This window comes from Arvicanthis niloticus, chromosome 1 (genome assembly GCF_011762505.2).
Source record: "Arvicanthis niloticus isolate mArvNil1 chromosome 1, mArvNil1.pat.X, whole genome shotgun sequence".
NCBI lineage: Eukaryota > Metazoa > Chordata > Mammalia > Rodentia > Muridae > Arvicanthis > Arvicanthis niloticus.
In genome coordinates this window covers 18,524,338-18,536,730 of record NC_047658.1, presented here as the reverse complement: position 1 = coordinate 18,536,730, position 12,393 = coordinate 18,524,338, and the positions used below count along the sequence as shown (strand labels likewise).

Genomic DNA, 12,393 nt, shown 5'->3' with positions numbered 1-12,393 from the left:
GGAAGTTGTAGTCTTTTTGCTACCTTGCCACGTCACCGCCTCCAAGATGCAAGAACGCCTGGTTCCTCCATCTACCCCTCAGTCTGGTGGTAGGTTCCGTCGCGCCACCCATTATCCTGTCTACCGCCTTCTGTCCCTCCAGTAGTGAGGACTTGGTATTGTCTCACTAGCCCGAACTCTGTAGCAGTTTCACTCTAGTCATTTTCAAGTCTGAAATCCTCCCTCCCTGACCTTCTTGGTTCGCTCCAGCCACACCCCCTCACAGTCCTCCATCCCTGTTTGTCAGCGCTGGCTCCCCAGCTCCAGAGTCTGTTGGTCAGCGCCGGCTCCTCCTCTCCACAGCGTTGGTCCCGGCTCTCCCTCTTCTTCCACATTGGTAGGCGCCAGCTCCCCCCTCCCCCCGCATCCTCCCCTGCTTCGCGTTGGTTGGTGCCGGGCTCCCCTGTTCGCTGCAGTGGTTCAGCCGCGGCGACCCCTCAGCGGCGCGTCCCCCGCCGCGGTCCCGCTCCGCTTCTCCCCGAAGCCGCGCGCCCGTCGGTCGGCGGACCCGCAGCCCCCCGTGAGGCCCACGGCCTCCCGCCCGTCATGGTCCGCCCGCGCCGTGCCCCGCACCGCTCCGGCGCCGGGGGCCCCCTCGGAGGTCGTGGCCGGCCACCGCGGCCCCTGGTCGTCCGCGCCGTGCGCTCACGTTCCTGGCCCTCCGGTCCTCGAGGCCCGCAGCCGCCGCGGATCCGGGCTCGATCGGCCCCTCCCATGGTGAGTCCCACGGTCTGTTTCCAGAGCCTTCCACGCACGCCCCGCCCCGCCACCCCTCCCCTGGCGGGCGCCTTTGTCCACAGCGCCCACGGGCCTCCCGCGGGAGGGCGCACCCCGGGGTCCGGGATCAGTCCTTGATCGGCTCTGGGCGCTCCCCTTTGTTGCGCGGCGGGCTGGGCGGGGGGCGGGGTACGGAGGCGGGGCGGGCTCGAATTACTGCTGACTGCGCGGCCCGCTGCACACGCGCGCGGGGGGCGCCTGGGGTGCACGCTTGTTTTTCCAATTGCAAAGTTGGTCCTCGGCCTCCGGGTCTGGAAATGCGCGAGGCGGCCGGCGGAGGAGCCCGGCGCTTACACGCGCGCCCAGCTGTTGCTCGCGGGGGCGTTGTCCCCCCGGGGCCAGATGGCGACTGTGGACAGTCCCTTTATTTGCATACCCGCCCGCCCCGCAGCGAGCCCAGACCTTAAGCCTTAAGGTAAAGCTTAAGGTAAACATTCAGCCCTATGTGTTCATGGGGCTGTCACCTTTTTGTTCACTCAATAAACGTACACGCACTTTCTAGAAACATTGAGGTTTTCTTGGGGCAACAAAATTTCCCATTGTGATGGTTGACTCGTGGCCACACCTGCGCATGCTTGGCCAGCTGTAAGCTATTCCCTGGTGTGGCTCTGACCACTTCGGACTTATGACGTTCCTCTCAGAGGAGCTGAGGCGGGTCTGCCACTTGGATCACCTGAGGAACGCAGACACACCCCTCGCTGTAGCACGGCCTAGGCTTGAAGTTTTCCCTCGGTGTTGAGAGTTGCTCCTCGGGTCCTCAGATGTGTCTCTTTCTCACAAATGTGACTTGGCTTTGCCATGCAGTGCAAAGCAAATCAGACATCCGTAGACACAAACTTAACTTCGAAGCCAGGCTTAGTGGACTGCTTTGTTCCTAGTGTGTTCATCCCCTGCTGTTGTGAGCATACAGGTGTTTGGGGTGTAGGCAGACACACATCGAAAGCATCTTAATGGTCATTCCTCATCCCACACTTAAATAGTCTTGGGTTTTGTTTAAGTTCCTAAGTGTGTTTGCTGATTTTCATTTAGGCCTGACTGTGTGGCCACTTGTAGTGTCTCAAGGCACACCCAGGCCAGGCAGCCAGTGGGGCCGTTTGCTGTGATCCTGAGGGCTTGGGTCTGCAGGACTGTGTTTATGACAAAGGCCTCCTCAGCAGTGTTCACTGAAAACCTAGGCTGCTCTGTTACTTAAGTCACCGGGAGAGCACTTTCTAATTTGTCATCATGCAGGGTATTGAGCCCTCACAAGCTTAGCAGTGAGCAGCACATGCCTTGGTGACTTATCAGAAGGGTCTCCGCCCTGGAGGCATACATGACTGAGTCCATCTGGTTAAAGACTGGCTCAGGAGACTGACTGGTTTTTTGGAAATGTTTTGGCTGGAAAGAGTTTAGCTTGCACCCTGGGTTGCAGGGAGAGGGCAAGTGTGCCATGCTTGACACTACTGGTTAGCATTCCTTCAGGTTCAGGGTAGACTCAGGGCTCCCTCAGACTCTCCGTTTTCCTCCAGGATGCTCGTTTTACTTGGTTTCTAGTTGCTGCCATCTTGGGGTTCTCGGGGAAGACCATCCTTAGTGGGAGGCTCCTCTTAGGGGGTGACAGTGGCCTTAGGGTGGCTCTGAGTACTGGGAATGCTGCCAACCAACCATCTTCTGACAGATTGGTCTAAGCATCAGGCTGGACCGGACTGCTGAGGAAGGCATCAGGACCTGAAGTGTGTACCCAGGGACCGAGTCTGGACCTGAGGACGACCCTCAGGATGTGTGGAATGGCCTAACCTTGAATGACCTAAGAATTCTCCCCTCTGCTGCAGGAAGGTGCTCGAGTCTTTGGGGCCCTGGGGCCTATCGGGCCCTCTTCACCTGGGCTGACTCTTGGGGGACTTGCAGTGAACGAGCACCGGCTCAGCAACAAACTGCTGGCCTGGAGTGGCGTGCTGGAGTGGCAGGAGGTGAGCCTGGCTGGGCCCACCTGGATCACTGAGCAGGTGGAGGGTAGGCATGGCCCAGGCACTTTGTTGAGTCCCCCACCCCTGCCTCCCGCCTGCAGAAGCGTAGACCCTTCTCGGACTCCACAGCAAAACTGAAGCGCACCCTGCCCTGCCAGGCCTACGTGAACCAGGGCGAGAACCTGTGAGTGTGGGAGTGGGCAGAGCCTGGGGCGGCCTAGGATGCAGGGAATGGCTTCTGATGCACCCCCTACCGCAGGGAGACGGACCAGTGGCCCCAGAAGCTGATCATGCAGCTCATCCCACAGCAGCTGCTGGTGAGATTAGTGGGGCTGTGCCCCCCAAACCCTGCCCCCAGAGCCAAACCTCCACCCTGGAATCTCTCCACACTTGCCTCACCGTGACCAGTGGCTCCATTTGTCGTCCACAGACCACACTGGGCCCCCTGTTCCGAAACTCTCAACTGGCCCAGTTCCACTTCACCAACAGAGACTGTGACTCCCTCAAGGGCCTCTGTCGCATCATGGGCAATGGCTTCGTGAGTGGGGGTGGGGGGACCTAGTTCTGCCCTGTAGTGGGAGTCTGCCTGTGCCTCTAGAGTGGTCATTCCAAGACGCTGGTGGGTGGGACTGTAATGCAATAGGCACGCGAGCCTGTGGGTTGGCCAGAGTGCATGCTGCTCCCATCTCCTGCCTGTGAAGTGGAGCCCAGCAGGCTTTGCTTCTCAGGGCCCTGTGTGTGGGGTGGTGGCATCGTTTGGTGGCCGACCTCTGCTGCTGTGGACCTAGTTTGAGCTCACTGGACTGTAGCAGGTGGCGGTACAGGGTGAGAGGAAGTCACCAGCCCATGCATGCGGAGGATTGGACTCCAGGCTCAACCCCAGCTCTGTCTTAGGCTGCTCTGCTCCTCCTATTGGCCACCTCCAAGGATTTGTCCCTTTTCTGGGCCCCACAGACTGGGCACATGGCATGGCTGCAACCTTGTGCCAATAGCAGCTCTTCAGGAGTAGTGTCCCAGAGCTGGGCCCAGGGTCTGGAGAATTAGTCCAAAAGGCTGGCCAGCTAGGTGTAGGTGCTAATGTATCCTGGCACAGGACAGGATAGCCTACAGATAGCTGTTTTTCCGTTGAAGAGGCACTGGCACCTTAGCTAGTATTACGTAGTCATGGCTACGTAGCTGGTCCTATGCATGCTGTTGCTGTGCTGTGTCTTACAGATGGGGAGCCTGGGGTCCTAAGTGGCTTGCCCTGGGTAGCACAGCAGCCTGGCCTACCATCTGCTCTTTATAAAATTGAAGGATTTTTTTTTTAAGTGGTATGTGTATGTCTGTGCTTGGTGCTACAGAGACCAGAAGAGACTGTCAGGTCTCATGGGATTGAATGCAAGGTTGTGAACTGCCATGTGGGTGCTGGGAACCAAACAAGAGCAGCCAGTTCTCACTCCTGAGACTTCTCTCCAGCCCCTGTGCCTGCTTTAACCCAGCAGCAGGGCTGGAGTTGGTAGAGAAGGGAGGGCATAGCCATACATGGTCCTTGGCTCACACCTATCCCTGCCTTGTAAAGTCATCAGGTGCTTAGGTGGCCAAGAGCAGTTCACCTGCTCTGGGGAAAGCCTTGATTGTGTTTTGGTGAGACTGGGCCTCCCCAGGCAGGTAAAAATGTTCAGTGTGGAGGGCCTGGCCCCTGACCTGCAGCCCTGTCCCCACAGGCAGGCTGCATGCTCTTCCCCCACATTTCCCCTTGTGAGGTGCGCGTGCTCATGCTCCTGTACTCGTCCAAGAAGAAGATCTTCATGGGCCTCATCCCCTACGACCAGAGTGGCTTCGTCAATGCTATACGGCAGGTCATCACCACCCGCAAACAGGTGTGCCAGCTGAGGGCAGCCTGGTCCTGGTCCTACCATTGGTAGACCAACTGCATCTGACGGGTGTGGAGAGTGGCACGAGGTGGAGTAAGGAGTGCTGAGGGAGCTATGGAGAGACAGTGCCATGCCCAGATGGGCTTGAGGGGAAATATAGCTTTATAGGCTTCGAAGAGACACAGCTAGAGGTGAGGCCTGGGTGTAGAGTCGCCTGCAGAGCAGGAGTTGGGTGGCAGGTTTGGCAAGAGGCCCAAAGTCTCTGGAGGGTGACCATGTATCCTGGCACCTGTCAGATGTTGATGGCATCCTTCAAGAAGCCTACTGCTTGCTTAGAGGTGTGGTCCTCTGTATCACTCAGGGGCTGAGACTTGAGCCACTTGGGAGCACAAAATGTCAGCAGTGAAGGTGGGACCAGTCAGTCTTCTGCCTGCCTGGGGTTTCGAGTCACGGCTGCAGCCAGCTTGTGGGGAACCCTGAGTTAAAGCTGCTGACACCCTGGTGGTTTCCTGTCCACAGGCTGTGGGCCCTGGAGGTGTGCACTCTGGACCTGTTCAGATTGTCAACAACAAATTCTTGGCATGGAGTGGTGTCATGGAGTGGCAGGAGGTGAGCTACGAGGGCTGTGTGGGCTGTTGGCCCTAAGCTGCCCTCTCCTGAAGTGCCCTCTCGCTCTGCCCCAAAGCCCAGGCCTGAGCCCCATTGCCGGTCCAAGCGATGGTTGCCATCCCACGTCTACGTGAACCAAGGGGAGATCCTGTGAGTGCCGGGGTGCCAGGTGGGCGCATTTGCAGTGCGGGCCCCTGGGGGAGGACTCCCTGACTGATGGCTGTGGTCTTGTGTGGCAGGAGAACCGACCAGTGGCCTCGGAGGCTGTACATGCAGCTCATTCCACAGCAGTTGCTGGTGAGGCTCGGGATGCCAGGCTGGGGGTGGGCCGGAGACCCTGTGGCGGGCCGTTGCAGAGAGTGCTGCCTGGCTTCCGCAGCAAGCTAGGATTTCATAAAGTGGCCCTTGGCCTTCCCACAGACCACCCTTGTGCCACTGTTCCGGAACTCACGCCTGGTACAGTTCCACTTCACTAAGGACATGGAGACTCTGAAGAGCCTGTGCCGGATCATGGACAATGGCTTCGTGAGTAGACGCAGCAGCCAAGGAGACAGACTAGTGCAGCTGCTTGTGGAAAAAGTGATGGGGCCTCTGCCACACCTGTGCAGATAGCATGCCCCGCACCCTGTTATACAGCAGGGCCTCCTGTGTTTGCATGTGCCATCCCACCCAGTCCTCATGCTGACTGTGGCCTCCAGTGGAGAACTGAGGACGCAGGCTTGTCATTACTTGGAGACAGTGTACCAGATAGGCCCCCAGCTGGCGAGGGTCCTGCCCCCGAATTAGGCTACTAACCAACGCATGTTGTTTTAGCTTGGCCCAGAATTCCCAGGGAACTTGGGAGGCCTGCAGCCCCTAAGATCCATATCTACCAGCTCTGGGGCTTCAGTTTCCCTGTAAGAAAGTATACCCTGAGCTGGAAGTAGTCAGGTACCTCAGGACCTTGGGGAGCCCATGGTTATTGACAGTCAAAGCAAGGGTCTTGTAGGTCTTGTCCGGTGTAAAGGAATGAGGCTTGCCCAGGGTGGTACCATATGCCTGGCAACTCTAGCTGGGATGCCCTGGACCTCTGGGACCTGCCATCAGGGAGCCAGTAGTCTTGGGTCCGGCTGTTCCCAGCTGGGTTGCCCGGCTTGTGGCTGAGGGTGGATGAGTGTCCTGACTCAGGCCTGCTGTTAGGCGGGCTGTGTGCACTTCTCTTATAAGGCCTCGTGTGAAGTGCGTGTCCTCATGCTCCTGTACTCCTCGGAGAAAAAGATCTTCATTGGCCTCATCCCGCACGACCAGAGCAACTTTGTCAATGGTATTCGTCGTGTCATTGCCAACCAGCAGCAGGTCCTGCAGCGGAGCCTGGAGCAGGAGCAGCAACAACGCGGGGTAAGGCTGGCCCACCATGCATACCTCACTGGGCCCTGCCCCTGGGTGCCCACTTCTGAAAACTCCCTGGCTTCTTCCTCTGCAGATGGGTGGCTAGTGGACTCCTAGGCTGGGCGGGCCACGGTCCCAGACGAGGCCCCGATGGAGACTGGTGAGCAGCATTGTGTCTGGGAAGCAGCAGGGTGGCCCTGGCCTCAGAGAGACCTGCTACATGAGTCACTGCTTCCTGTTACCAATGCCTCTGGCAAGGAATGGGTGCCAGGGCCACAGCTTAAGTACTGGGGGTGGTGGTGGGGTAGGGTGCAGTTTCACTAGTAGAAGCCACCCTTCCTACTGCCTCCCAGGTCAGATGCTTCTGAGCAGGGGCTCCTGGGGACTGTACCTGCCCAGCAACCTGGAGGACAGCGTCCTGACGTCTCCCAAGGATGGTCCTTGCCCCTGTATGTTTCCCTAATAAAGCCTTTTAACCCACATGCTATCCCTGCCTGCTTGTTCTGGGACGTCTTGTGCAAGACGGGTTGTGCTAAGTCTTGAAGTTTGGGGATATGTGATGTTAGACCATCTCTAAGTAGCCAGAAAAGCAGGCTCACCAGGCTGGTTACTCATGTGACAGCCTTTCTTTGACACGTTATTTTAATCTCTTGTACCTGGTCAAACTTAACATCCTGAGACTCCAGTCTCAGGTCCAGTGTCCCACAACTGGGTTCTGATACCTGTTGCTGACTGGTGAGTCAGGCCATGGTTTTCCCCCACCACAAAATGGCTGTGGCTGCCCAATTCCCCGGGCCAGGTATGCTGGGTGCACAAGAGCCCACTTGGAAGCCTGAGCTCAATGCCGAACTCCGTGGCACCTGGTTTGCCTTCCACAACCCAGCCAGATGTCTGTGAGCAGAATAGCAGCAGTGTTTATTGAGGACTCAGCCCTCTGAAAACTGGCAGTATAGTCGCTGCAGTGCAGGGTCCAGATGCTCCCGTAACCGGAAGGGAATCTGGAGGATCTCCTGGAAGCCTTCAGCCAGCGTGGGTGGCTCAAATTGCTTCCTGTGGAGTGAGGATGTTTGAGGCTCTGTACCCCACCTCCTCACCTCCTCCAGAACCCCAGAACCCACAAACCTGTAGCTAAACATGACCATGTCTGACACCGGCGCATGCGAAGGGTCGGTCATCTCACGGAACTGCAAAATGGCACAAAGGTCAGAGGGCACTGGGCTTAGATGAGAGTGGGGTTGGGGTCTGGAGAGCGGCTCACCCTGTTGTTGTGGCGTGCCTGCTCTATTGTGGCACAGAAGTAGAAGCAGCGGCAGGGCACACCTGCATCTTTGGCACACTGGATATATCTGTAGAGGGAAAACTGCTGTCACTGCCGCCTGGTACACACAGTGCTCCCCATGCCCACCATGAGTTTCCAGTACCTGGCCCGACTTGGGACATCTAGGTTGGTGTTATCAATCACGACTCGCTTCCCTTGCCTCAGTGCCGCCTGGCATGAGCTCACACAGCGCTGCCACGAGCCCAGCGTGTCCTGTGGGGTCCAGGGCAGATAACGAGTCAGTCTGGGGAGCCTTCATCCTTGGAACAGTGGGAGGACGGGGAGGGTGCAGCCCCACTCACTCTGTTCACATGGACATATCCAGCTGACACCAGGTGCTCCTGGATGAAAGTGGACTTGCCGGCTGTGGGGGCAGTGTAGCCATCAGCTAGTGCCTAGGACCCAAGTGAGTGCCAGGGGGCGCCAGAGGTCGGGGCTGTGGCATCTCACCCCCAGGGAATCCTACTGCGATCACCACCTCTGGGTTGGGGCTCAGGAGGAAGCTGGACTCTGGGAGGTAGAGGGGCCCAGCACTGGAGATGGTCCTCTAGGGGAACAAAAGGGGGTGTGAGCCCAGGGAGCCAAAACGGGCCTCTTGCCCTCTTCCCTTTTGGGCCTCACCGGGTCGAAAGCTGGAAGCTCAAAGCGGGCCGCTGGCCACTGAAGGAAAAACTCTTCGGGAGTGGCAAAGGGCAGGCCGACATTGAGGGCGAACTGTGGGGTAAAGCAGAGGTCAGGTGAGTTCAGCGGTGTAGTGAGGGTGGGTGTCACATGGACAGGACAGAGGACAGACGCCAGGCTTACCAGGCGGTCTGCACAGGAGAAATCTTTTTTCTTCCTTCCTGGGGCCCAGTTGGCTGGGCGCCCTGCTGCATCTGTAAGAGGACAACCCTGTCCAACACTGAGCTCTGAGAGGGTTCCTGAACCCCCAGAAGCCTGTGCCTCTTACCTCCCACGAAGACACTGTCCTCGATGGAGATGGGGATGCCCTCGTTGGCCTGCAAAGAGAGGCAGTGAGAAGTCCCACCATATGGGACAGCAGAGGGGCATTGCTGCTGAGTGTCTCACCTGCTCCCCCAGTGGCCTCCAGAGGGCACACATCCCATAGCAGCCCAGACTCCCTGCTCTTCCAACTTGTGGCCCTAATCAAGGTGGGCCTTCCTGGATCTGTATGCCTCTACCTATGGGCCACTTCCTTCTCAGCCTGTTTCTCATGTCCCTGCTACCTACCAGGCTCTCCCCTTAGCCCTGAACATCTCTGTTTACCTAACACTGCCTCAGACCTCTCAGAGGCTGGACCTGGTTACCCCACGCCCGCAGCACCTCTAGGTGTTTCTAGTGGCCACCTGTGCAGTGAGGGGCAGGGCTGGGAAGGACAGCATAAGAGGCAGGAGGGTGCTCACCTGCTCCTGCAGATGGTCCCACATGCCACTCACTGGCTTTCGGTTTAGACCTGCATGTGTTGCCACCAGCACCTATGGAGATGGCCAGTACACGGTGTCCTTAGTATCTGTCCCCTTGGGATCTCAGAGGACAGTTCCTGTCAGCATGATCCCAGCCAAGGCCTCCACCCCACACACTGGCATGTTCTCTCTGGGTCCCTGTCCCAAATTGTCTCTAAGTGCCCTTTTGGCCGTACCTGAAATGGGACCCCTAGCTTCTCCAATATAGCTTCCACCTTGGCCTTGAAAACGTCTGCTGACAGCTTGCCTCTCCCGATGCCCATTTGGTTAGTGAAGATTACCAGCTGGGGATAGACAGGGACACACTGGAGCCCCATCACCACAACTCGACCTGAACTCTACACATGCATATACATGCATGCATGTGTCCATGCACATGTAAGCACAGGCTCCCAGCTCCCACACGTACCCATGCGCGCGCACGCGCACACACACATACCTTGTAGCCCTCAGCATCCAGCTCCTGGAGCTTCTTTGGAATCTCTGGGTATAGAATCCTAAGGTTGATGGGAAGTAACAGGTGACTTGTGATCGAAAGGACTTGGGCCCCCATCCCAGCCTCTTCCCATGTCCCACCTCACCTCCAGTCACTAGGGCTAGTGGGAAAGACCTTTCCAGAGCGGGTGGTGATGAGGGTCCCATCTAGGTCAAAGGCAGCCACCTGGTATCACCAAAAACAGGGACAGCAATACTGTCATCTCTGACCTTCCTTACAAGCTAATCGAAACCAGCTTTTTCTTCTTCTTCTTCAAGACAGGGTTTCTCTGCATAGCCTTGTCTTGTCTTGGAACTCACTCTACAGACCAGACTGGCTTTGAACTCACAGAGATCTGCCTGCCTCTGACTCCCAGGTACTGGGTGGGATTAAAGGCATGTACCACCACCTGGCGACACCAGCCTTTTAATACCAGTATTACCCTTCTGTGTTCTCTGCCCTCCACTTCCAGGTTTTAGTAGGAACCAGAGTCTCAGCAACCCTTTTCCCCTGAGCCTCTCCCTGGAGGATTAACAGCCCAGAAAGAGCAAAGGGCTTTGTTGGAGGAGTTGGAGAGATGAGCAATGGTTAAGAGCACACACGCCAGATGGCTCATAACTCCTGTAACTCCAGCTCCAGGGACCCAGTGCTCCCTGGCTTCTGCAGCCACCACGTGCATACAGTACACATAAAAAATCATGCAGGCGCGTATCATTGCTTAAAAAACAAACCTCACAGCTGGCTGAGTGCCCACAGGGAACTAGATCACACATTTTCCGTGGCCTCATTTCAGAGTGACCCATGAAAACATCCAAGAAAGTTCTGGTCACCACTGATTACAGGCCTGTTCTGTAACCCTGCACCTCAGTGGTAGCAGCCACCACTGGGTGGTATACACTGGTGTCTCAGCAGTCTCTGCACAGAACAGTTGAGGCTCAGAGACTTTGATAAGACAAGCTCAGGGCTGCCCAGGAAACTTTAAATTAAATGGCTAGGCTGGGGTGGTGGCCTCACCTTGCCCTGGGGCTTCACTCCAGATGCTGTGAACACCAGTAACTTCTTTAAGCTCTCCCAGCCAGGGGAAGATTTCCGCACTCGCTTTTTCTGAGGTTCAGTATCCTCCCCCTCCTCTGGATCCACAGGAGTGCCTGGTGGCGTGTCTGGCTGGGTTCCTGGTCTGCTGGTCTCTTCCCAATGCAGGGTCAGGGGGTATAGGCCATTAACCAGATAAAGGACATCCCCCAAGCTTAGACAGCCAGACAGCCCTGGCTTCAACTCTTGGACCCCAACAGTTGATGGGTTAACACCCAGCTGCAGACAAAGGAGGAGCTAGGGTTGGCACCACCCCCTCATGGGACACCTGCCTCCCCACCAAGTCCAATACCTTATCTCCCAATCAGATCTTTAATCTTCCCACCTATTCACTTCATGTGGCCAGTCAGAACTTTGAAAGGTTAGAGGCTTCTAGCCTAGCACGGTGGAAAAGGGGAAAGCTGGCCAGCCTTCTGAAGGGTTGTGATCTACCCGGCCCCTCTCCCAAGTCCTTGCTACCCACCGCTGAGACACTGGTACCTGTTTCACTGCCACTGTCCGGGTTTCAGGGTCTGCAATCAGCTCCACTGAGGGTAAGGGGGTGGAGTCAGGGTTTACATCACGTGTGGGGGCGTGGCCAGCTACAGTCTACTACTTGGACTTCAATAGAAGAGGCACTTCCTCCCTTCCTTCCTCTATCCCCTAACACAGGTAGCCCAGGATAGCCTTGAACGCGCTACATACTGGCAGCTGGGCTTGAACTGATTCTCATGTCTCTACCACCCAACTGGATGACAGGTCACCCCGGGCCCGAGGTGTTTATGCCTCAGTAAGACCGCTCCTTCGGAATCCTTAGGATTGCCAGAGATCTGGACTTGCCCAGAACAGATATTTTTTTTATCTGTAGGGTCGGCTTGTTCCATTGCGTAAACCGAGGTCTTGGGCATCACGATGGCCTGATGCACCCTGCTCGGCTACAGTCTCTGTTGTATCCTCCTCCCTCCCATTCCCCCACCCCACCTCCCGCGACAGTCTCCCAGATCCTCTTTGTCCCTCCCACAATGCCTTGTCTTGCTCCTGGTTAGGCATAAGCTCCCCTGCTCCCAATCCCACTCCCTGCCGCAGTTCCACGCCTGTGCCCACCTTGGTTTCGGGAGCACTTCCGGTCTGTCACTTGGGTCAGGGGTCCCCGACCGAGGACCAGGGCTTGGCCATCCGAGGGCAGGAATATAGGAGGTGGCCCGCCGGTGGGGCTCTGCAGCCACAGGCGGCCCCGGGATCCAAGCTGTGACATCCTAGGATGCTGTGAAGGGGAATGGAATCACTGTGGCGCTGGCTCGGCCGCCAGCAACGGATCCGCCGCCGGAAGTCTTCATTTCCCAATAGAGTCACACCGGAAATTCCGCCCCTTATCCATGGGCGGGTTCGACGTTTCCCAGGCTACCACAGCGGTTCCAATGCGCAGTGAGGATTGCATATAGTTAGAGTCACTTCTGAATTCATTCCAAAG

The 12,393-nt window shown here is 57.1% G+C and overlaps 2 protein-coding genes across 3 annotated transcripts; one reads left to right on the top strand and one right to left on the bottom strand.

Annotated features, from left to right (window-relative positions):
- The first annotated feature begins 300 nt into the window (after window positions 1-300).
- Window positions 301-7,075, top strand: Ptov1 (PTOV1 extended AT-hook containing adaptor protein). Its single transcript, XM_076933477.1, has 13 exons — window positions 301-756; window positions 2,628-2,765; window positions 2,864-2,946; window positions 3,022-3,079; window positions 3,193-3,300; window positions 4,469-4,624; window positions 5,138-5,227; window positions 5,304-5,377; window positions 5,467-5,524; window positions 5,648-5,752; window positions 6,407-6,604; window positions 6,690-6,755; window positions 6,923-7,075. Exons 1-12 carry the CDS (start codon window positions 586-588, stop codon window positions 6,699-6,701), a joined length of 1,251 nt encoding a protein of 416 aa, XP_076789592.1. The 5' UTR covers window positions 301-585; the 3' UTR covers window positions 6,702-6,755; window positions 6,923-7,075.
- Window positions 7,076-7,202: 127 nt separating this feature from the next.
- Window positions 7,203-12,273, bottom strand: Pnkp (polynucleotide kinase 3'-phosphatase). Of its 2 annotated transcripts, XM_034490622.2 has the most exons (16): window positions 12,027-12,273; window positions 11,424-11,470; window positions 10,866-11,162; window positions 9,958-10,037; window positions 9,816-9,873; window positions 9,553-9,660; window positions 9,317-9,388; window positions 8,863-8,911; window positions 8,718-8,788; window positions 8,535-8,627; window positions 8,364-8,460; window positions 8,216-8,277; window positions 8,017-8,126; window positions 7,854-7,941; window positions 7,718-7,779; window positions 7,203-7,645 (listed from the first exon to the last, which is right to left on the bottom strand). In XM_034490622.2, exons 1-16 carry the CDS (start codon window positions 12,175-12,177, stop codon window positions 7,522-7,524), a joined length of 1,569 nt encoding a protein of 522 aa, XP_034346513.1. In that variant the 5' UTR covers window positions 12,178-12,273; the 3' UTR covers window positions 7,203-7,521. The 2 variants fall into 2 exon arrangements, with proteins under 2 accessions (XP_034346513.1, XP_034346522.1); XM_034490631.2 differs by lacking the exon at window positions 11,424-11,470 and having other exon boundaries at window positions 12,027-12,226.
- Window positions 12,274-12,393: the final 120 nt, after the last annotated feature.

Coding starts and splice junctions, on each gene's coding strand:
- Ptov1 (XM_076933477.1), top strand. CDS start 586: ATGGTCCGCCCGCGCCGTGCCCCGCACCGCTCCGGCGCCGGGGGCCCC. Junction 2,766..2,863: donor GCGTGCTGGAGTGGCAGGAG/GTGAGCCTGGCT, acceptor TCCCGCCTGCAG/AAGCGTAGACCCTTCTCGGA. Junction 2,947..3,021: donor GTGAACCAGGGCGAGAACCT/GTGAGTGTGGGA, acceptor CCCCTACCGCAG/GGAGACGGACCAGTGGCCCC.
- Pnkp (XM_034490622.2), bottom strand. CDS start 12,177: ATGTCACAGCTTGGATCCCGGGGCCGCCTGTGGCTGCAGAGCCCCACC. Junction 8,912..9,316: donor GGGACCATCTGCAGGAGCAG/GTGAGCACCCTC, acceptor CTCTCTTTGCAG/GCCAACGAGGGCATCCCCAT. Junction 8,461..8,534: donor AGCTTCCAGCTTTCGACCCG/GTGAGGCCCAAA, acceptor TTGTTCCCCTAG/AGGACCATCTCCAGTGCTGG.